The sequence below is a fragment of the Cydia fagiglandana genome, chromosome 11, assembly GCF_963556715.1.
Source record: "Cydia fagiglandana chromosome 11, ilCydFagi1.1, whole genome shotgun sequence".
Classification (NCBI taxonomy): Eukaryota; Metazoa; Arthropoda; class Insecta; order Lepidoptera; family Tortricidae; genus Cydia; species Cydia fagiglandana.
The window spans coordinates 8,454,273-8,479,079 of NC_085942.1; the positions used below are offsets into that span (position 1 = coordinate 8,454,273).

Here is a 24,807-nt window from a genome sequence, read left to right on the forward strand (position 1 = left end):
GTTATATAAAGTTTTAATGAAACTGTAAAATTCTTGCTCGATAAAAACTAATATGATAAAATTAATTAATTATATTTTGATCCTGTCTTTCAGTGTGTCTTCTTAACTCTATTATAACATTCATTCCTAGCCTGCCCATTGACCTACATAAAAAGCATAAACACATACAAAAATCAAATAGTAAAATTCTCAATCGCATAAATAGGTATTAAAAATCAAAACAATAGTATTGCACTCATATTACACATAGCATAAATCATCCCAATCATAACACTGTGCAATAATTATATTAAGGTATGACTTGATTACACAAAGAATAATTGTTATCCTGGAAAAATATACTTGCAACAAAAGCTCCATTATTTTAAGTTGATAGCATTCATTGCGGTTTGATCGGGGCACGTAGCACGCGCCTATTCGAGCGCTCGTCTAAGTGCCGTGCCGTTTCTATCAAAGTTTCGATAACACTTTATTACATTTTCTACTTACTTACAGTCACCATTAGATATATCGGAGCGGCCGAGGCGGTTAAAAATATCTGAACACGCACTTTAATCCTTGACGATAGAGGCGTATTCAGATATTTGTGGCCGCTCGGATATATCCGATGGCGACTATAATACGCGATGTATGGGTACCTAACAGTGGCGGCGCGTCCATAAAAGCCGATTCCCACCGGCTTGCCTGTTTTTGGACGTTTGAGCAGAGTTGTAAAGGAAATATGTAAGCCAAATTAGCCCCGGCTTGCCTATGGATATGTTTGACGCGCCGCCACTGGTACCTAACTACTGTGTAACTAGAAAGAGTTAAGGCATTAAGTCCGCAACTTGTATCTTCATGTATTGTACAATAAAGATTAAAAGAAATAAAAAGTACCTCCTTCACTACTTGTAGTTACCTACATACTTACTTACTTAGGTACCTAACTGCTAATGTCTAATGCGAAATTTGCATGCAATTCACTTTTCACTGACGACTACAAAAGTGTAAAGTAAACTGCATTCAAAAGTTGGATCAGATACCGCAATAATAATAATAATAAATAAAATGTTTTATTGCAGGCATTAAAAAAACCCATACACATCTTACAAAATTAACTATAGACTAGCTTAACTTTAACTAAAATTCTAATAATAAGTATTAAAATAAAATTCAATATTATTTCCGGTTCTCGCTCTGGTGAACAGATAGCCAGTGCCTAAAAACATGACTATTTGGATTCTCACTTATCGTCCTCAAAATTTCGTTTTTGGAGCTTCTAATAGCTTCCCAAAAGGAGGCTACTCTGGCTCTGAGGATAGCGAAGAAGTCAGGTACTCTGGCCGCCGCAAACATGTCTGATGCACTACAGTATCTAGGCTTGTGCATCAGGATACGATATGCATCATTATATTGTACCCTGATGCTACTGTACGCCCTCCTCGTGTACCTAGTCCATAACTGGCACGTATAAAAGCTTTGGCAATATGCTTTAAATAACGTGATCTTTACTTCGTCTGAGCAACGACCGAATTTACGTGCCAGCATATTGCAACGAACGGACAGAGCTCTTCTCTCTCTTTCGATATCTGCGTCATCGTTTAAGGTCTCCGTCACAATATGACCAAGATATTTGACCGATGTTGCAACCCGAACTGGTTGTCCATTCAAAAACACTCGTGGGACCCTGTCCGGACCCCTTCCACACCTAAAAACTAGCAGGTCAGATTTGTTTACATTATACACCAATCCATGATTGGCTGCATAACGCTCACAAATCGCTAGTAGGTCACTGATACCATGGATCGAGGGGCTGAGAAGCACCATATCGTCTGCATAGCTAAGGTTATTTAAGCAAACATTACCTATGTGACAGCCTATTCTGGTACTTCTCAGCTCCTCGATCAGGCTGTTGACATAGATGTTGAACAGGTCCGGAGAGGTTAGCCCACCTTGGCGCACGCCACATTCTAACCTATAATCGTTAGAAAGCACGTCTCCCCATCTTACGTTATTTAATTGGTTCTCGTACCAAAATCTCAAGATCCTCACGACATCCGATGCTACCCCAGACCCAAGCAGTTTCTTCCACAGTAGGTTATAATTAACCAGGTCGAAAGCCCTGCTTAGATCTAGGAAGCACGCGTACACCGATGTACTTCTTTGGGTATAATAATTTACACAGTGTTTAAGTGTAAATATGGCGGAATCTGTCGAGAGTTGGGGCCGAAAACCAAATTGTGCATCACTTATTTTTACATTCCTCATCAGTTCGGGTTGCAACAATCTCTCCAAGATCTTACCGACGACGGTACCAAGAGATATTGGCCTATAGTTTTTAAGGCTGGATAAGTCACCCGTCTTGTTTTTAGGCACCGGCGTCACAACAGTACGCATTAAGTCACTGGGCAGGTAGCTATATTTAATGCAAAGATTAAAAAATACAGAGAGTACGTTAAATATTTCGTCCCCCGCGTAAATAATGTGCTCCACACTGAGACCATCAAAACCCGGTGATTTACCACGTTTCATTGATCTTACGGTCTTCAGGATCTGTTCAGGGGTGAATGTCAAATCAGAGCTCCCATGAGGTTGGTCTGCAGTGTGGTGCGCATCACATACTGTGGGCAATGGGTCGGTTTTAAAATGTTGAGCAAATAAATTGGCAATTTCTAAAGAATTTTGACAGTTTTCTATACTGTTAGGCAAATTAGTTTTCGGATTTAGCTTTTTAACCGCACCCCAGAATTTTGCAAAATTTTTATTTTTTTTATGTGTTGCTAAAATGTCCAGTTTAATCCTATCCTCGTTATCCTGACACCACTTTAATTTGTTCTTAAATTGTTTGCGACTATTGCTCATCTGTTCATATGACGGTCCGGAAGACGGCTTACCATTCATTAGCCAGCATTTAAAGTTGAAACGCGCCCGCTCATGGAGATCTTTAACGTGGTAATTCCACCCCGTGACCTGTCTCTGTTTATGCTTACGTGAACCAGAACGAGAACCGGCGCTAGCTATAGCCGCCTGCTTTAAACATGTAACAATCATATTATATAGCTTGTCAATAAGAACAAAGTGCTTAGTGCAACTAACATTACATTCTATACAGTGACTAGAGTATCTCATGTTTTTAAAACTATCACAGCAAAATTGTGCATATCTGTTTATTTGGTCGATATCCCTATTTCCCCATATTACTTTATTTAAAGTACTTTTTACTTTCATAATAGGGTCACAACACTTTAATGCTATATTACTGATATTACAGTCAATAATAAGAGGAAAGTGATCCGACCATATGACATCATTCAGCACGCTAACACTTGAGATGGTATTTGTCCCAGCATAGGTGGTAACGCAGTGATCTAACCACCTTCGTACTCCGTGCCCATGCGCCTCACTCATAAAGGTATATGTGTCACTGTCAAGCCCAAGCAATACCTGGTCTGCACAAATAAGTTCGTGCTCGTCGCAAAACGTCTTCAGTTCATCTCCAAATCTCGTATTCGGATGCGCGTTAAAATCGCCTAACACGTATGCAACTTCATTTCCGCTTTCTTCTATAATAGCATGCATGTTTGCGAGACAGTCCGTGAAACCAATAAGATTTTCCTCACAGTCCACCGGCATGTAGATACTAAGAACTAAAAATTGGCGCTCCCCGAGTTCAACTCGAATCGCTGCCAATCGATCACTTGTACACGTAACCACAGACACGTTAGAAAATATAGACTTCCGCCACATTAAGGCGACACCTCCATACGGACGACCTCGCAAGACACCTTTAGATGTATCAACCGAAGACTTTGCAAAGCAACCAAACTCATTATTAATTCCATTAACAAAACCCAGGTCATGGGGAAGGAGCCAATGTTCCTGGAGCGCTATAATGTCTGCCGTCGCCGTCAGTGACTGTACATGTTGTAAAGATCGTTTAATAGACTTGCAGTTGAAAGATGCTAAGCGCATATTCTGTCTGGTTGTACTATCCATGAACATTACGAGGCTTCACGGCAAACGAGCGTTCACGGTACCGACGATAAACAATACCCGCCGGCCAAAAATTACTGTCGAGGAATTTAGTCACTTGGCTACTCTTAATGCTAACTTTAAAAGAATTAAAAGTTTTTTCAACATGTTGCTTCAACATTTCAACTTTAAAACATTCTTCCCCCATACTCCGAATATGTTCTTGAATATCCGCCTCTTTGACCCATTTTTTCGTTCTAGATACATATATAGAACAATAAGATTCCGCCACTTCAATGCGTGTAATATTGTTGCTAAGTGTGCCTCGCATATTTTTCTGTCTGGAGCGCTTCTTATTTTCTACCAACTTAAATTGGTCTTTATCGGCTGTATCATTACGGGTGTCATTCAGATGCGCCGTGTCCTGTGACGGCTTTGATGCGATAATGTCTCTGTACGAGAGCGTAAGCGGAATGCATTCAGCATCGTCAGCGGTTTGTAGATACGATGCAGGTGGCGGGCACGGCGCCGGCGGCGAGTTAGCAACAATACTTAGGTTTGCAACCGGTTCATTACTCCTTATCTCTGACGTCACAACGGTAGTCGATTTAGTAAGTTTATTGTGCGAAAGCGTATCATCACTTTTCGACATATTATGCAAATTATTAGATGTTTGTTTTTTCTGGGTGGGTTTAGCACTTACACTTTTATTTTGACATATACATGTGCGTAAGTTTGTAATATCTTCGTGCATTTTGGATTCGAATTTCTCCATTTCCATTTTGGAGACGGTATCCAGACGGATCATTTGAATCTCATTCTTTAAGTATGCTAAGTCTTTCAATAAACGTGATACGTCCACGTGATCGAACGTCACGGGTGGCAGGCGGTTCAGATCTTTTGCTGCAAACACAGGATGGTTAGTACGTTCGCTCTCCTTAAAAAGTTTGATGACGTCCTTGACATTTTTCTTGCTCTTATCTTCTCCTCTTCTTGTATGGCATCTTGATCCGTCGTCAATGGCTTCGAAAAGCACATTTTTACCGGTCTCGATTTCTTCGTCAGTGAAATTTGTTGTACAGATATGTACAAGGCTAATCTCGTCAAGTACACTAAGTTTATTTTGAACGAAAGTCAAAAACTCATTGATAATAATATTATTATCTGTCATAGTGATGCGCCCAAGTGGGCAACTAAGTAATTAGATTTTAAATGTTTAATCACACACTACTCGTACACACATTGCGACCGTACATCGAGGCGGTTGAGAGCGGAATGTAATGGAAATTGCATGCAAGTGGCCGCTATTCTAAACCTCGCTTAATAAAAGCTTTTGTAATCTTTATTGTCAGCCACTCTCCCCGTCTCTCCATTTCCGATGGCAGAATGGCATAAAGTATATTTGTTTATTTATTCATTTTTTTTAATTAAGTACAATCTGAGATGTGAGCCTTCCAATCCAAGTTCCAGCCAAGCGTCACCACCACAATTTTAAATAAACCGCACTCATGCATGACTAAAGCTAAACGATTCTGCCTGAATAGTCACGCGCCAAGCGGGTATACTAATATCGTACTTGATTGATCAGTCATAGACCTTATGTTAATGAGAAAAAGGTATACTAAGGGTCAATTAATGTTTTGTTGTTAGTACCTATCTGTTAACAGCGACAAGTAAATAATTAAGACTGGTATAGTTCCCATAGAATACAAAGTTGCAACATAAGTAATGAACTAATGACTTAAATATGTAGATATAGTGTTACATGACCGAAAAGTATCAGTTGTCAAGGAATTGAGGTCCCATTTTGGTAAATTTTGAGTTTGAGTGCATCATTGGCTCGGACCATTGCCCCCGAGCGGTAGGCTACTGCGGCTATGACAGTGAATTGGGATTGATACGAGTGGCATTGTGCTCTTCCTCACCATTCGATTATCAAAACAATTATCTTTATTTTTGATGTGCTATCAAGCGTTTCAAACGTGCGTAAATGGAAATCAAGTTAACAATTACTTAAAAATGCCAAAAAAGGTATTCTAAGAAGATTGACAATCTATAATATTTACCTTTCTCTGTTGCCGTTGAATCACATGACTAATTCTCTCGTAAAATTACGACAATCAATAACATTCAGTAATTATTATCGTAGGTTTTAATTTCCAAGCTTATTACCGTTCGTTATTTGCTTCTATTTTCGAAAGGAATGGAAATGTGTAGGAATAATTGACCGCCAAACGTTTCCTGTTTTCCGGTCGCGTCTGACGGAGGCTGTTCCGCTAATATACTCGGGCAAATTGATATTGTTACTTTAATTTTTAACAAAACAAATGTTATTATCACTTCCTAGCAATCAAATTTTCGATACCTACTAACCAAGTCATACACAGTTGAATGGGCAATGGGCATTATTTTACTATAAAGTACCTAAGATACAAAATATGTAATAGCCTTGTGATTATGGGACACGTTCTATACAGCATTCATTAGAAAATTCAATATAAAATAGAACGAATGTTTAGTTAACACACGAGTACATCTGGGTAATAAGTGTGTTTTCTTAAACATGCAATGAAATATTGATGTTATGTTCCTTATAATAGGCTGCGAAGTATGACGTTTCAGGTTCGGCTAGGACAAGAGGTATTTAATGGAATTTCATACAAATCTTGCAGGCCTAGGCCGGCAAAGTCCTCTTTTTTAATTTCCATTTCACAGATATTTGTGACACAGTATCGTGGCATTCAGCCATTAAAAAAAACTAGAGGCAGTATTTGCTTTATGGTTCGTAATGACACTCTGCCACTACGCCTATAAAAAAAAACAAAAACAATGTTTGCTACAATTTGCAGTTTTATTTGTATAAAATCAACATGAACTTAATAAATAATACATTATTAACCAAATTCTGTAATTTTAAATTATAAATTTAACTACACAAATAAATACATTTAAAATATTTAATCTAAACGTTAGCGGTAAAAAGGTCTACTCAAACACGCGTAGTTATTTTTTTAAATTGTTATGGAGGCAAAGTTGAAAAATTTTCATTCTGTATTTCTGTTTTATTGGATTTATGGTGCGTTGTTGATTTTTTTACTTTAATATGAGTCCCGACAAAATAATGAAATTAATTTTAATTGTTATCGTAGGAGTTGGAATTGGCAGCGTAACCAGAATTGATTTTAAATAACTTGCTGCCTCTGCCGCCAAGTCAAAGATGAAGTATCTATATGGTTGCTTATGGCAATTTTATTATTTTAGAATCTAAGAAAAATGGCTTACAGTTTATTAGAAACAGTTTTGTGGCATATTTTAAAGAAATGAAAGTAACTACAAAATCGTGAACACTGTGGAAATTATACTTATTTTCTCCATGCATAAAGCAACGATGTATGTGAAACATGATATCAACATGAAAGACCATGTAAACTTATGTGACGAAAACGACAGTCAGACGGATACAAGGCGAAAAAATCAAAGATACATGAAAATATACGGGTATTAGTAAAAATACACGACTCGTGTAAAACATACGCGTGATAAAGATATAGGTACGTGTTAGTTATATTTTGGGTGTAGTTTACTTTTAGTTTTTTCTATAAATAAAACTTGGGTTTCGTGGATTTTTTATTTTATTTATTTCATTGCATGTTTGAGAAAAGCACTATACATACCTCGGTGGGAAATGGGGTTGCCCGCGCTCAGACCTATCCGGCCTCGCTTCGCTCGGCCGTCTATATGTCTTCGGCCGGCAACCCCTTTTGTCCCGGCCTCTGTAGTAATGTACTATTATTGCCTTTATACCAAGGTATTATATTTGTATCGTATAATAAGCCAAATAGCCCCTATCGCTTACCACCCAGTCATAAACTTTATAAAGAATTTTTACGTTTTTGCGAATCAACATAGGTAGCTTATTAATTACTGTCATATTTATCTTATAATTTTAGTACCTCTAGCTTTTTTACTAGGTATATACTTACTTAATTTTACAGCGCATTGGCGCCCCTTAGCTGTAATGCTGTAAGATTTTAATTTCAATAAATATCAAAAATCAATGTTTAACTTAGCTCGATAATTATTTTTGCACGTAATGCCTAGTCTGTCTTACTTTACAGCAACTTGGACAGGACAAAGTGGGGTTGTGTCATTATAAACGTTATATTTTCATAGAAATTTGACATAAATTATGACATTTCCACACTTTGTCGTTGCAAATGCCATGCAAAGTTAGCTTGGTGCGATTCTACCTTAGTATCCTTCATTAATCCTTAGTCAAAAACAAATAAAAGCTCGACCACCAACCGAAAATATTTACACGATAAGGCTTATCTATCGGCTTACGACCTCCAAGTGTAAAAGGACGCAAGTGAGCCGGTTCCGATGTTAACATACGGTCTTTAAAATATAGAAGTATCTATACTGTAGTCTCAGGAGCAAACAAGTGGTCTAATCTGCACTAATCCTACTGAAGTTGCTCTGCTAGTTAAGTGGGTAGCTAAGTATGGGTCAAGGGCTAAAGAGGTAGTTTACCTACATTAAGTACCAGGCGTGGCTCACTCCGTGATTTCGTCGCTTTGCTACAGGTAGCTAAAAATACATCTGTCCCACACCAATTTCGGTGGCTATAAGCCGCGCGTGGCGCTGTCGCCACCTAGCGGCCATATCTGTCCTGATCGTAACAGACGCGTTTTGTTATAGAGTCTCCTGTACCTAGTACTATTATTTATTCTGTGACATTACTTTAATATTGATTTTATGTAATTGATTTTTCATCTACTTATGTCCTCTCGCGGGCTACTTACGCGTCGTACCTAAACTCTCCACATCTCTTAACCCATTGTAAAATAAATAAATGTGTACCCGAAATTAAACTTTCGTGAGATTTATTTTAAACTGACTCGGTTTCACTCACATGAATTTTTAGTCGCCATTGGCGACATGAGTCCAGACGTTGTGTCCAAATCCTTTTTGCTTCGTCCAAATGACAAATAAATAAAATCCTTCTAAATTGAATGGTGAACGTTACATCACCGTCAAATCTGACAGTAGGTAGTCGTTTTTGCATGTTTTTGCTTCAAAATTTAATGTGATGTGCAAAGAGATGGCAAAGAGCATATAATCACTACGCTGAGATGTGATGTGACATAAAAATATCAGCTTCATAATGTGTTTATTCGTGATTTCTCTTCCTCCTATATGTGCAATACCGTGCTGCCTTCTTCCGTGTGTGCTTCTCCCTGTGTGTCTTATCGCCACCCTACCCAATCTAAGAGATGAAAAATGCAAAAAAGAGAGGTTCGACACAAGATTCTTCAAGAACTGCTGTCCATTGTCTTGTCAAATAAAACGAAATAGCAGTAAAATCACGGAGAGAAAAGAGTTTAAGGACGGGTTCAATTACAAGATCTTATAACATACCTACCATAACCCAAAAAAATAGATTAAAATGAGAAGTGATGCAGAAAACGACGAAACAGAAAATGTACAGAACAATAATAGTTATTGACTAAAAAGCCTTATTGGTACGTTTAAAGCAACCAAGTAAAGGAAGCGGTAAGGAGTCTTGAGATATAATAGGTACTTAATTAATAGTACATTGTGCAACATGGGGCGTAAGTTGAATATTGCAAACCAGAGTAAGTTAAATCGCGACGGCTTGCCGTAGCGATTTATAGACTCGAGTTTGCAATATTATTACGCCCCGAGATACACACAATGTTTTTCATCACACTTGCGATACAAAAATTAAGTAGACAAAAAACTGTTAATTATGGCACTAGAAACTTCATAACTCCCTAGGGAGAACGCTTTTTCTATACCTCCCGCTAAACCTGCGTGCAATTCCACATTTACTGAGCGAGTGTGACGAAAAGGTTTATTTCATTAACCGTACAAAATACGACTTAGAAATTGTAAAAGAGACCCTAGAAAGCGATTTGAAAAGTGAGAATGGTAACGTAACAAGTATGTACATATTTCTATTGTAGGTACGTTTTCCAGTGAATGTAATGTAATGCCATATAAAGTATTGTACACCCAGCCGCAAAATTGCTTAACCACTTTATAAATTAATTAATTCATAATGTGCCTATGCAATTTTGCATCTCGCTGTACTTCAACTACTTGCTACTTTAACCATAATACGCAGACGAGTCTTAAAATTTTTTTAAGTATATAGGTAGGTACCTAAATAACTTGTTCGTACCGATTGTTAAATTCTTAAAAAAAAATTGTTATTGTTTCTACATGGATTTAATATCACGAACCAGTCCACAGGTTTACAAAGTCATAGGTATATATCTCTAGAGCCCCTGGCTTTACCTCTTACCTATACCTTACGCAACTAAAAGGGCAAAATGGTTTTTGTCTGTCTATCTTATGTAAAGTAATTATGTAGGTAGGTACTTAGTTAATTAGAAGTAGTAATACCTCCTTTTTATTAGACTAAAAATACTTCGTTAAAAGATAGTTAAGAAGTCATTACGTGGGGATTTAGTTTAAAATATCGAAATTAATTAAAGTCACTGAACCGAGAATATAATGTTACGCTAATCAGACTTCTTCCTCAAATCGACTAAAATAGCACGTGTAATCGGTGTGAATATTAGGTCAGTATGTACCTATTTACAATCAATTAATTCCCAGCCCAGCCCAGAGGACCTACCGCGAACCACGTTCGACGTGTTGCCTCCCTGTCACACTTGCATACGAATTCACAAGTGCGACAGAGAGGCAACACTTCGAACGTGGTTCGCGGTAAGCCCTCAGCCCAGAGGACCTACCGCGAACCACGTTCTACGTGTTGCTTCTCCGTCACACTTACGTACGAATTCACAAGTGTGACAGTGAGGCAACACGTCGAATGTGGTTCGCGGTAGGCCCTCAGGTATATTCTGTCGGCGGCCGATCGTAAGATCTAACACTAGCAGATCATGAAATTCCTATAGTTCGTTTTTTTTAGCATTAGAAAGAACTCCACAGAAGCAAGCGTGCAGTTTTTATCAGGCTCTTTAATTGTTATTAATTATTGAATTATGTAATGTAGCATGGTCAATACATATAATTTACTTCAAATTGTTACCGCTAAAAGTGCCGGATTTGGAACCACAAGCTTACTTCTGCGAAGTTCTTTCTAATGCTAAAAAAAACGAACTATCGGCATAACTTGAAACGTAAAAAACATTTTCTCGTTAAGTAGGCCCGAAAGCTGCGGTTTCTCCCCACTGACGCGCCATAATATAGTCTGGCAAACACAACTTGTCAATCTGTAAGGACCAGGAAAATTATACTCATCCCTTTCCTTTGGGTACTAGTACAGTAACACCACAAAACATATAAGTACAGAAATCAATCTACGTACAAAGCGCGCTCGAGCAACGCACACATAGACACTGCTCACGGACACGATATCTCGGACCGGTTGGGACCAGTGCGAGCGCGAGTGCCATCCGCTTGAGACACGCGTCTGTGAACTTTTTTGTGCAATAATGGAGAAACAAAAAAAAAAGTTATTATAACTGTACAGTGGACGGTTGTTTAAATTCAACATTAAACGGTGAATAGTCGTTTTTTAAGCTACCAGTGGTTTTAGAGAGAATACGAATGCCAATTTATTACATTGTACATGAGAATGCGAATTTATTACACTTTAAAATATAATAATCGTGCATTTCGCCCATCTCGAAATCATCGCAAGATATTTTCTGTGACAAATTTGTAATATAACAATGACATTAAAATTAAAATACCTATTTTAGTTATTAAGTGTTATTATTAATTTATATTTCCATTCTTCCCATTTCATCCTCAACAATAAATCAAACAACTAGATACGAGATACGATACGATAGATACGAGTGCCCCTACCGGTGTACCCTTGTTTTGCCGACAAACTTTTCATCGAATATTATTTCATCGACAACGATTCATCGAAACGTTAGTACTAGTAATATTGTTTGGCGTTATTTTGTTTCATATACTATTTATTTCAATTTTTCTTAATGCGTAGAAATACTATTCATCGAATATTACTTGATCGCTGATTCGTTTCAAATTATTTTAATTGGCACAACTACTAAACATTGCAATTCATTTGTTCAACGTATTACTTTAATACATTTTTCTGTTGTAACAATTTTAGGTTTCGGTTAGGTTAGAACTGCGACCCCACACAGAAACGAACGGCTTTAAAAGTAGGTTTAGGTTAGGTTAGAACTGCGACCCCACACAGAAACGAACGGCTTTCAAAGTGGGTTTAGGTTAGGTTTGAACTGCCACCCCACACAGAAACGAACGGCTTTCAAAGTAGGTTTAGGTTAGGTTAGAACTGCGATCCCACACAGAAAATAACGGCTTTCAAAGTAGGTTTAGGTTAGGTTAGAACTGCGACTCCACACATAAACGAACGGCTTTCAAAGTGGGTTTAGGTTAGGTTAGAACTGCGACCCCACACAGAAAAGAATGGCTTTTAAAGTAGGTTTAGGTTAGAACTGCAACCCCACACAAAAACGAACGGCTTTCAAAGTAGGTTTAGGTTAGGTTAGAACTGCGACTCCACACAGAAACGAACGGCTATCAAAGTAGGTTTAGGTTAGGTTAGAACTGCGACCCCACACAGAAACTAACGGCTTTCAAAGTAGGTTTAGGTTAGGTTAGAACTGCGACCCCAAACAGAAACGAACGGCTATCAAAGTCAAATATTACATATTGTAATAATTATATGCGTAATAAATTTTATTAAATGCAATCCAAAAAAAATGAAATAAGAAAACCCGTAAGGAAATACCACGATATAAACTATATACGAAATAACTCGAGTGTCAATTAAAAGTCCTAGATTTAAATTTACTAGTATCAATTCTTCGACGCAGTGACTTGTCTATCAAATGAAAATACTTGAAACGTTGTCTTCGAAATAACATTCGATGAAATGTCTGTCGGCAATTCAAAGGTAAACCGCCACTACCACAATCGTTTTTGTGCATAAGCCATAGTTCGCAACCCTAGAGCGACCGCCAAGCGTAGGTATGAAAAGTAAAGTACATACATGTGATTGACTTCTGTTCCTATCTGTTTTGTGGTAGCACAATTCTCTGTACCTATGTTTGAAATGAGGACAAACGCTACAAACAAAAACTTGGCTCAAATAACTCGCATCCAAGCCATAATTGTTAAGCGCCCTCCAGACTATGCGCGTGAATCGCGGGCGAAGCCGCGAACGCGAGTGTGGAGTCTAGTTCGCTGATAAGCCCGCTCCACACTCGTGCGCGAATCGCGGCGCGAAGCCGCGCACGCGAGTCTGGAGTCGATTTCGCATATCAGCGAACTAGACTCCACACTCGCGTTCGCGGCTTCGCCCGCGATTCACGCGCATAGTCTGGAGGGCGCTATATGCGAAATCGACTCCAGTGGCCTATTTTATAAAGCTACAAGTTACAATTTACAAGCGGAAGTCTCTTTCTAACCCTATGTATTAGAACGAGACTTCCGCTTGTAAATTGTAACTTGTAGCTTTATAAAATAGGCCACTGACTCGCGTTCGCGGCTTCGCGCCGCGATTCGCGCACGAGTGTGGAGCGGGCTTTACAAAATATCATTACTGTCCATAGAAGGTAGGATTGTATAGAAGTGGTATACGCGTGCCACCGTGAGGGACAAAACATACGCAAATGCGACACTGTGATTGGTCGAATTCATTTGTTGCCCACCATTATCCATACTAAAAAAAGGTGGGGAACAAATAAAATGTGAGACTGTGACAAGGACAAAGAATAATAGCTCTTTCGCTGCTACTCCTACTGAAAGATACATAAGACTATCCCGTTCTGTCAGGTACCCCCACCACTCATGCCAGATCCAGGTATATCCTATATAGACAAGGGCCCAACCTTTTCTGTTCTCTTTCACGACGCAGCAACTAGTATCATTTCTCTCTCCTCGCTCTTTTAAAATGCCGTTTGTCAAAAAAGGACAACCATACTGTTGACAAGGTGGACTTCAAATCAAGTGTTGCCTTTCTTGATGCGCCCGGGCTGTGTATGTGTGCGTAAAAGCGTATATGTGTGCTCTTTTAGGGATGTGAAAAGTCGATTTTAATCATGTTATATATCGATAAACGCTACACAGCGGAACGAAATAGCGATTAATTGAAGCTTCAATATCTTCGTTAAACATAAACATAATTGAAATGCTAATGGATAATGAATATATTATAATATAATTCAATTATTGCGGAACACCTATTTTAGGAGGTATTTATGTATTTTAATTAAATATCTGAACTTTCCCTTGGTTCCCTGCAGGGGCGTGACTATAAAATTGTGATCTGATAACCACAATAAAGAATAAAAGCGTTTTTGGTCATTTTAGGTATCGTTAAGCCTTTGAAGTAAAATTAAAATTGCAAGAAATGTCGATAGTTTATCGATATGACTTTATCGACATGGCTACAGCAACGTGGGCCGCTTTGTTAATCGTACACTAAACAAAAGTGGCAACAGTGACAGCTCGCTGAGACACCGTCTATGTATATATTATGTCTATGATCCTAGATTCATGTTACTGTCACATTGACACTCAAATTTCTTTTTTTTAATAGAAAAATTTATAGTGCAGTAGCCGTGTTTACAGTTAGAAAATCGATAATCGGTAATCGGTACGAACTATGGATATCCGTGCATTGTTAAAATTACAAGAAAAATATTATCAAAAGTAAAAATAGGATTATGTAGGTTGTATACATTTTAACAAAATTTTAGATTTCTGATGTTATAATATGTTTACTGCGCTCCTATTTTTAATCGATATTCTTTTTACACAATATAATTGCTGACTACAACACTATTTTCCCAATGCCAAACAAGATCCATATTTGTTAAAAAAAAAAGATCCAAGATCGGGGATTTTGTCGTATTACTGATTTAACTAATATTTAACTTAAAATAGGTATTTACCATAGTTTTAGATCAAAATAAATAATTCTCAGGAATCTTTAAGTGAGTGTGGCTATGATTCTCAACACCAGTAGCATAATTGTTAAATCAACCAAATATTCTTACGATTTTCTCCTTTCACAGTATTCTGTCTGCTCTGGCCTATCATTATAGCAATGACATCGTTTATAGAAAGGCAGAAAAGCCTTTTTAACCACCTAAAAGATGCCGAGGAACAGATCAGCTTCTCTAAACACAATAAAGCTGAAACTCCGCATGATAATGGAGAAATGGACCGCAGGCACTACAGAAAACTAAAACATGAAATGAAACAGTTCAGAGGTAAAGAAAGTATTTATAAGAGACCGGAAGCTTCCATGAGGGACTGTTTACGAGCGCGAGGTGTCCCAGATTACATGAAAAATCCCAGAAAATGGGTGTATTATTCATTATCAGATGTGACACAAGAGCAGATGTCAGATTCCACTAATTCTGCCACAGCACATGCTTTCATTCGTGAATTGGAAGAAAGAGAAGCTGCTAAGACTAGAATGGAACAAGACTGTGAAGGGCCTGAAGAGTTTGTCTTCAAGAAACCTATTTTCCATGTATCAGCCACAGTGAAAAAAGCAACGGAATCAGAAATACCACAAGCGGTATTTAAAAGCAGTAAAGTTCTGATGCCCGAATATATTGTGGGGAGAGCACAAAAGAAAGAAAAGAAACCTGTGAGAAAACAGTTGCCTGAAAATAATGAGGAGAATGAGAAGAAAGCGGCACTAAAGTTAAATCATCTTTATGAGGATGACGGTGAAGATGAAGATTAATTATAATTGATCTGTAAAACATAACATTATGTTGCTATTATATTTTATTACTTAAGGAATTGAATGTTGATTAATTTGCTTTGTGTACACCTTCCAAATGTACAGATTGAGATACCATCAAAATAATATTTGGGAGTACCATAAACCAGTGGTCGGCAACCTTTTAGCAGCCAAGGGCCACATAGTAGTTAACGAAGATGACGCGGGCCGCACTTTGGTAAATTTGTGACTAGCAGACATTGTTGTTCATCAGTATAACATACAAAATAGCCAGGGAGGCTTGCGGGCTGCGGGTTGCCGACCGCTGCCATAAATCATTCTGTACAGTCACAGATTTAGTCTGAGAATGTCATTTTACCTTTGATGCAAGGCTCTAGTCTAGTTCGGGATTGAAAATAATTGACAAGGTGTTTAGAGTTCCCTACCCAAAGGGTATAAACAGGACCCTATTCATACTGTTAGTAATTCTGTGTATTACTAAGACTCCACTGTCTGTCTGTCACCAGGCTGTACCTCATGAACCGCCAGAGCTAGATAGTTGAAAATTTCTGTTGATCTATTTGCTGGTTTGAACCCTCGCTGGGTGAGTCCGACTCGCACTTGTCCGTTTTTTTCATAGGATTGTCATCCATCAGTATTGCCAATAGCAAAAGGTATGTTTCCCTACTTAGGTTGGTTTATATTGTTCAACTCTGCAAAGGAATATAGGTACTTAGTGAAATGACATGAGTCCGTTTTCCATTATTTTATTGTCAATATGATTAGCATTGAGATATAACAGCTGAATCAGACTTAATTTCCAAATTGTCGGAAGCCTGACTTTCTGACTTGTCTGCAGAGAATGCACTCAAATCTCTCATCATGGAGTATGCGTCTTCACCATCAGCATAATATTTAGGCTCAATCTCCAGGATTTTAAAGCCAAGAGAGTTAGTGTACAGGTTCAATGCAGCTCTGTTGCTTTTTCTGACATGGAGTGACACATATTTTGCCTGTAAAGTAAAACAATATTATTAGTTTTATTTGCAAGTTACCAAAATAAATATTTTTTACAATAATACCACTTATTAGAATGAAGAATGTTTGACACAGTAAGATACTGGGCACAGAATGATTGAGCTTGTTAGAGTTAAGAATGAATGTGCCATTTTTTTTTAATTAGCAAGATCATAGCTGTTAACTAACACACCTGGAAGCATTCTACCATGGCCAAGGAGGCTTGGTTCATGAGTTTTTGAGCGAGACCCAGGCGACGGTGTGACCTCTTCACAGCCAGTGATGTTATGTGACCATGTCTGTTGTCTTCTCCATCCTCTTCCATCTTGGCCAGAACATATCCTGTTGGTTACAGATAGTGTATATTATACTAATTGGACACTTGCATATTTGCATTCGCAAATAAATATGACAGCCCCTCACCTCTGTGCGAGCCTTTGCACATTTTACTAAACTTTATAAGTATGTGAGTGGTCAGGGTAACAGATAAATAGTAATGCTACTATAGCTACGATGGAAGATAATATTATGATGGTGTATGCATAATATTGCATAACTTATGATAGATATTAGATATACAGAGGTCAATTACCAACAATATGTCCTTTCTCATCTTCAGCTACATAACTGAGCTGCGGCCAGGATAATCCATGATAAAAATAATATTTCATCTGATAGTTCTCCGGCAAGCAGAGCAAGTTGCAATGCTGCATGTTCATCAAGTCACTTGGGCGGGCACAGCGGATATTCATCTTGACCTAAAAAATAAACTGATTAGTTACATGTTTACTCATTGTTAAATCATGCACTATATGAGTGATATTTCTGTGTTTACCTTAGTTTTAATTGGATAACAGTAAGTTAGTCTCTTCTAGTTTTCCTAGCTTTAGGCTGCCTAGTCTCTGATGCTGGAGGGGTATCTGACATACCCCCCAACAGTTCCCGAACAAAACGGAACTTCGACAAGCAGCACTTCCACACAATATACCAACCTGAAACAAAGGACAAAGAAAATTCATACTGTCACTATTTGAATAATGTTCACAAGCTTTACATTAATGATAATGATGCTGGTTTCTGTTAGTAATGTGATTAAATAAAGCGAATTGGGCTACTTACAAAACAATACAAAAACAAAAACTAGAAATACACTACATACGCAGGTTACAATAGCTAATATCACTTCCTTCATTTCAAACTAAGCATGGATTTATTAAAGGTGAACACAGGGTTATGCATTCAGTTTACCAGATAAAACTACAAAAAAATATGCCTTCCGCTAATTATAATCAGTCAAAATCAGTCTGAAACTGCGTAAGAATATGTTTTGATTAGAGAAGTTGCTCACGCAGAGAGAAACAGCGCCATTTTGAACCATCTAGTATGGAAAACAATAATATAGCTGGAAATTACTTGTATTTAAGTTAATCATTAGGTACAATAATGCGGTACATACTTTAGGTCACTTATTACACTACAGGTTATTGGTTTTCAGCTTGAGCAGTTATTATAGTAGGCAAAATTATGAAATTAATGTTCTAACCTAAAATTATTATTTTTTTCTTTTTTGACATGCGATTATTTTTTACCCACAAATGTGGTACTTCACTAGCAGTTTAGTATCGATGATTTGAAATCGATTCTCAAAAAAACGGAGGAAACGTTTTACTGTGAATAATAAATTTTGATCCACCATGGCCAGATAAAATGCGAGTTAAAAAAACCCCGCAATGGCCAAATGTATATAGCCGGTCAAGCCATGGTCAAGCAAGTTCGTCAGCAGTCAGAAAAAGGGGTGAAATGCAAGTTTTCTATGGGACGATAACCCTTCGCGCCTACATTTTTTTTATTTTGGCGCTCTTTTCTACTGACGGAAATGGCTTGACAGAGTATAAATTAAAATGTTTATAATCTTTTCAAGCAGATCAACCATATTTATGATAGAGGCAGTATGGCCTAATGCTATTGTTCGTAGGGGAAAAAAATTCTATGACACTAACTGACAGATAACGTCAAAATGTCAACCCAAAACAAATTTGCGAATCAAATCGTAGAACTGTCGTCTTGAACTCAATAATATTATTACTACCTCCGCTCTAATAAGGAATGAGTAAACACGTCCATTAATACAGAAGATTTATAAATGCTCTTCAGACATGGAAGAAGAAACACAAGACGATAAGCCTTCCGCTTCTATTTTCTCGTAAGTTTTCTATGGCTAGATTTATTAACAACATTACTCTTGTACTAATGAATAGAGCAAAGATTAATTGGCTAGTATGTTACCTAATGCAGTCATCCTTAATTTCAGTCGATACAGGAGTCCTACATTTAGTAGGAATGAAGTTCAAACCTTAATAAATATTGTCGAAAGACACAAGTACACAATCCTTAATAAATCAACTAATTCGGCTGTGAACCAAGCCAAAGAGCTTTCATGGGAGAAGATAACTAAAACATTTAACAGCAGGGGTTTCAAGCACGAGCGAACCACAGATTCTTTGAAGACAAAGTGGGAAAATCTTAAGAAAGATGCAAGAAAACTTGCAAAAAATGTAGTAGATGATAACAACAGTTACAGTGATCTGACTAGGCAAATAGTGGCCATGATGTCTGATGTAGAGGCCAATACTCCTATGGAACAGAGCCAAAACATGGAGGATAGTGAAGAATTTATTGGTAAGGTCAAAACAAGGTTCACTCAAAAAGCTTGCATTCATTATCACTGTCAGATTAGAAAATCAATTTTAAGCAAACTTTTGAGAGACATCTTCACCCATGAAACATGTTTTATCTCTTTCTTCAGGGTGATTCTTTTGAGATTAGGGAATAAAGTATATTTCCTGCAGGTAGATATCAAATCTAGTTTACAACGGAACCTTGAAAAAGGGCACTAAACTGTAAGCATTGTTGGGATATGCAAAATCCATGATTATTTAAGCTTCTTTATCATTCCTTAACACTTTGACTACCGAGAACCCGCCTGGTAGGCACTCGTAATGTTTGCTCAGATGCCGGACAACCCGCCCAGCGGGTTGTTTTGTATGCAGATAGAGACGACCGGTTTCTGGGGTAGTGCGCCGTTTTATGCCCGGTGCGAAAGTGTTAAAATTATTCCAATTGCAACAAGATGTCCCTACTTTGGTTAGTTAAAAGTGTTGCTGTTAGAACAGTAAACCTAACTAAATCAAGAAAGAATAAAAGCAATGTTTTATGTGACCTTTTTGAAAAGGCTGAACTAATATAAATATTCTATTTCAGAGCCTGTTTCAAATGATGAAAAATTAAGTCAAAACTTGAAAATAAAGTCCTATTGGGAGAGTGTAGAAGAGAAAGATTCTGATGACTCGCATTGTAAGTGTATTGTAACATATTATCCAAAAAACATGAAGCTTTATTTTCCATCCATTTATATCTATTTTTTTTTGTTTTTCAGATGGGAATGATGGTGAAAAGAGGTAATTATAAAGATGTTATGATTAATAAATATTTAAACACTCACTCATACTAACTTTGCACACTAAAAATTAATTTTGGCATATGTGTAAAAGAAACTAACTTGACACAAAAACACATTTTAACAGCTGTACCTGCTGGCACAGTTGATAGAAAACTGTCACATTTTAAAGATCGTTTTTTTTTAAATTCTTCTTTAGTAAAACACAATCTGTCCTTGTTACAGAACTAACCGATCCCTTAATTTCGCCCCACAAGAGTGCAGCCTCCTACTGGAATGTGTTCGGAAAGAGAAGAGGTTTGTGTTCTCTAAAGAATATAATGCACACGCCATTGGGTTGAAGAATAAAGCTTGGAAAAGGGTATGTTGAGATTTGACTAACTTTATTTTTAAATTAGCACTTCTCATGTTACTTAAATAATATCTTCGGGTGACAAGCAGAAGTCACTAAGTACTATCAAAAAATTAAAGTAACAATGCACTTTATTACACTTGTAACACGGTTTATTATCCAATAATTTCAATGGTGTTAGTTAGTGACTTTTGCTTGTCACCCGACGAATTATGCAAGTTTAATTATCTTACATAGAAATCTTAGAATTGATAATTGATAAAGCCAATTGTTTATTTGTTGTTGTTATTTGCTGAGTGTTCTTGATTATTTCTTATTGATACTATACATATATTTTTGACTTTGGAAAACATCTATCACGAATTTATTTAGTTTTCCTTTATTTCCGTACTTTATTTGAAATGTTATACATTAAATAAACACATATTTTAATTCACCTATTTCAAATAGGTACACTCAATTATGATTTTATTTTATTTATTTTATTCAAATTAAGTAGAAATGCAGTACCTACAGATAGATCTTCAATTAAATATAAATTGAAAGTTAATTTTCTTTCACTCCAGTATTTCAACCTTGCATGATTACAGATATCAGAAGCTTTCAACAATAAGAGTCCTCAAAAGAGATCCCAGAAGGTTTTACGCACAAAGTTTAATAACATGAAGACAGTGGCTAAAACCATGGGTATCAAAGATGCTGTTAGGAATTTTGATATGAATAATACAAAACATGAAAAATTGATAAATGAAAGCGCCAAGGTGAGTAGTTATTGATTTTTTGCTCTAATCCAGCAACACCCCCATCTTCCCATCAAATATTTATTTGAAACAACAGAAACGTTTTGCAAGAATTTCAAATAGTGTATGTATGATAGCTATTTTGTCCAAATCGGTTAAGTACTTTTTGGGTTCTTCTACAATATCTGATACGACGAATATTTCTGACGTCATAGCCCTTCATACATTTAAAAAGCAATAACCGCTCATTTCGTGCTCGGGATCGGAACACATCACTGAACACAAAACCGTCGGTAGTATAATACTCATAGAAAACTGTAAATAACGGCTTGACCTCTCCACTAATTATCAGAAGGACTACTACTGCCCATATGACAATGTATGGTATTTTGGCTGAAAAGTTTCGATGTTGAGAAATTACGCAAGATTGAACCCTATGCATTTGAAATAAAGGTCAAATATGGAAATATATTTTCCTTCTACCTTTTATTTAAGTTATGGTTTCTTACAACAGCCAATCAAGTCGGAGCCTATGTTCGAAATGGAATTGGAGCTAAACGGGCCAGATGACGACGACCGTCACAACTCAGACAGCAACCACTTCGCGCCAGATCCGCTCAGCACTGTCCTTAATAGCGATTCTGGAATAGGTATGTAAAGAGTAACGTTTTAATACAATGTAGTCAGCGTCGCTACCTACACGTAGCGCACAGTTATCAACTCGAAAAGAGAAGACCCATGTGGGGAATTTATCGTCATAAGTCATAATCTATCAGCGCTCCATAAGTCTACACAAGTATGTATATGGTAGTCTACTGTGGTTCAAAATGTATTTTATATCCTCTCCAATGTGGCAAGAGGAATCATTAAATTCAAACTTAGACTTCAAGGTCGTCATTAAATCAATTTTTATCGCAATACAGGAGGATATAATTATATTATTACTTGAGTACTATTTAGCAATGAAGTGAAGTACAGTACAAATGAAAGAGTTGAGATAGCGATTCTTAACATTTTGGTGCCGCGACCAGGATCTACGGTAGTCATTCAGTTTACGTCATTCTTTCTAAAATAATTCTTAATTGACAACCCCTTGACAAAAATTATAGCAGCATTCTCTGCTTATTGAACCTCATCTACTCAAAGGTTAACTGGAAGAGATCCCTCAAAGGGATAAGTTCGCCTTTGTACTTCTTGCTAATTGTAAGTTATTTTTAATATGTCTTTTTGTACAATAAAGAGTTTACTACTACTACTACTACTACTTAGTCATAGAAACCATAGATGTTATTTATGTTTACAAACCTTTAAAAATTAACGCAATTTAATAGACCTAATCGTTTTGCGAAGTAAATAGGAATATTTTGCTTCATTTCAGGTTCAACACACTCGAGTTCTTGGAGTCGAGATAATAAAGAAGTAGCAAATTTAAAATTGAAACTATTAAATTACAAAATGGAAACAGCGAGAGTAAGTATTCACTTAGATGTCACGCTTTGAATAATGAAGTAACCGTATTAAATTAATTTTAACTATTGTACTCATATACTCTGACAAAAAAACATAGTTTATGTAATGATGTGTGTTTATTCTTGTAACCGAACGCAACTACAGACTGACTTAAATGAACCAATGCTTCGTGTTGCTTCGTGTGTTTTTGTTTAGTGCAGACGCCATTTAAAATAAATGAACTATGTAGCTATTGAGAATGCTATGGCAGAGATACTTCATTGATATTTGATTTCACATCGCGTATAACTTCATTGTAAATTAATAAACCCAGTGTTGATTAAAAAATATGTTTTATTAGTAAACATTACATGGCGCAGTCGGTAGGATGTACTTATACAATCGTACAATGTGCCACTGAACTTTATTTTAGAGCTGTCATTAAAGGGTTCCTCTTTTTTTAGCTGGAAAGGCAAAGGCTAGAAGAAGCCGCTCGCGCATCAGCCGCGACCCGCGAGTCAGACTCTATCGCCGCTGCCCTACGCCTCCGAGCGGCGCGTCTCGAAGCCGTCGCGGCCGCCGCCAAGCTGCCGCCGCAGCACCCCGCGCTACTCTTCACTCCCGAGGAACAGCCCGCGGAGAGATACTTGCGGCAGTATGAACATACTTGAAGATGTTAGTACTTTCTTATTATTGTTACTTTTTTTGAACGGGACTGTTGAATGCTTTGATCGCTAAGAACAATTTTAAAGTCGAATCATGTCAGGCCTGTAGCGCACAAATTATAAGCATACTATCAAAGTAACATTCAGGTGTGCAAAGTTTACATTTGATTTTGGCATGTACATGACAAATTTACAAGTAGATATAACAAGCTTAAGGTCCAACTTATTAAAGCTCCCATGTACTCGTATGTTTATAAAATGAAGCTAACAATTTTATACATGCACGCTAGAGGTCTATGTGTACTGAACCATTAATATTTTTATAGACAGCGTCAGCTCTTATGATGAATTTGTTTGTAAATGTTCCTATAATATGACTTTTCGACCTCGTGTATGACTATTCTTGGCGGTCGTAGGGTTAAGTCATTAAGTTCAGCAGTGACACTTGTTGTCTATAGATTTTTGTCACGTTTCTTATAAGTACCACCCAGGCTCCCATGAGCCGTGGCAGAATGCCGGGATAACGCGAGGTAGAAGTAGAAGTCTTATAAGTACCACCGAAGGAATCTAAAATGAAAATACAATAACATAGATACGAAAATTTGTATATTTTACTTAATTGCATTTTACATGATGATAAATTATAATTCAATATTAAAATTAATATTTTTTAAATATGCATTTGTACAATTTCCATCTATAACTAACTAAACTACGACACCTATTTGAAATATATTACACATTGCTAATTTACAACATGCTTTTTACATAGACTACTTCTATCTAGTATGTTTATGTATAAAGTACAAAACGTAAGTACATACATACATACACAATGCTATTGTAGTAGTGTAAAGATTAAGTAATGAGCCACGAGTCTATGTGACAAGCTTTAGAGTCCAAAGGAGTTATGAATATAACAATAAATTTTCCACTAACATTCGGGTAACCTGCCTTAAAATTAGCCACTCTCTCGGTATCGGTCGTTATTACCAAAATTACTGTGAAAAGATGACTTATTTTAGGATAGGTTACCCTAGTTAGTGTTCCGTACAAAACTTTGTTTACGGAACACTTATGGGATCACTTCGGTCTTGCAAATCAGTTAAATACGTTTTTTTTCAATACGTGGAATCTTTCAACTTCTGACTCATACCAAATTGTGTAAGAGCTATCCCACACGCATCTTAAATTAGGAATCTAAATATCTATGGTCTCTAATTATTGTCTATGGTTAATGCTAGATTCATAGCAGAATATCAGATACCATAAAAAGGCAGATTCTTAATCCGTGTGGAATGACGATTTCAGTGTTAAGACTCCAAAGGACTCATTTAACATAATACATTTATAGTTTGAGCGTATTATAATGATTTGAGTCAATCGCGATCGTAAGAGCTGAATTAGACGGCGCGTGAACTCGCATGCGATTTTAG

At 37.1% G+C, this 24,807-nt stretch overlaps 4 protein-coding genes across 7 annotated transcripts in view; 2 read left to right on the top strand and 2 right to left on the bottom strand.

Annotated features, from left to right (window-relative positions):
* Positions 1-14,817: 14,817 nt before the first annotated feature.
* LOC134668861 (U5 small nuclear ribonucleoprotein TSSC4) lies at positions 14,818-15,776 on the top strand. Its single transcript, XM_063526335.1, has 2 exons — positions 14,818-14,948; positions 15,030-15,776. Exon 2 carries the CDS (start codon positions 15,062-15,064, stop codon positions 15,710-15,712), a length of 651 nt encoding a protein of 216 aa, XP_063382405.1. The 5' UTR covers positions 14,818-14,948; positions 15,030-15,061; the 3' UTR covers positions 15,713-15,776.
* Positions 15,777-16,452: 676 nt separating this feature from the next.
* On the bottom strand, positions 16,453-18,293 carry LOC134668873 (N-alpha-acetyltransferase 11). Of its 2 annotated transcripts, none has more exons than XM_063526353.1 (5): positions 18,165-18,293; positions 17,544-17,700; positions 17,301-17,466; positions 16,902-17,050; positions 16,453-16,704 (listed from the first exon to the last, which is right to left on the bottom strand). In XM_063526353.1, the coding sequence occupies exons 3-5, from the start codon at positions 17,458-17,460 to the stop codon at positions 16,474-16,476; spliced, it is 540 nt and encodes a 179-aa protein (XP_063382423.1). In that variant the 5' UTR covers positions 17,461-17,466; positions 17,544-17,700; positions 18,165-18,293; the 3' UTR covers positions 16,453-16,473. The 2 variants fall into 2 exon arrangements, with proteins under 2 accessions (XP_063382423.1, XP_063382422.1); XM_063526352.1 differs by lacking the exon at positions 18,165-18,293 and adding an exon at positions 17,828-17,966.
* A 451-nt stretch (positions 18,294-18,744) lies between these two features.
* LOC134668868 (myb/SANT-like DNA-binding domain-containing protein 4) lies at positions 18,745-24,046 on the top strand. Its single transcript, XM_063526345.1, has 9 exons — positions 18,745-18,911; positions 19,020-19,387; positions 19,970-20,062; positions 20,145-20,166; positions 20,391-20,526; positions 21,108-21,278; positions 21,772-21,907; positions 22,636-22,727; positions 23,171-24,046. The coding sequence occupies exons 1-9, from the start codon at positions 18,865-18,867 to the stop codon at positions 23,375-23,377; spliced, it is 1,272 nt and encodes a 423-aa protein (XP_063382415.1). The 5' UTR covers positions 18,745-18,864; the 3' UTR covers positions 23,378-24,046.
* Positions 23,961-24,807, bottom strand: part of LOC134668867 (breast cancer anti-estrogen resistance protein 1) — a 146,826-nt gene continuing 145,979 nt past the window's right edge. For all 3 annotated transcript variants that reach the window (XM_063526343.1, XM_063526344.1, XM_063526342.1), the window contains exon 11: positions 23,961-24,769. The gene's annotated coding sequence lies outside the window, so the exon portion shown is untranslated. The remainder of the gene's footprint in view (positions 24,770-24,807) is intronic.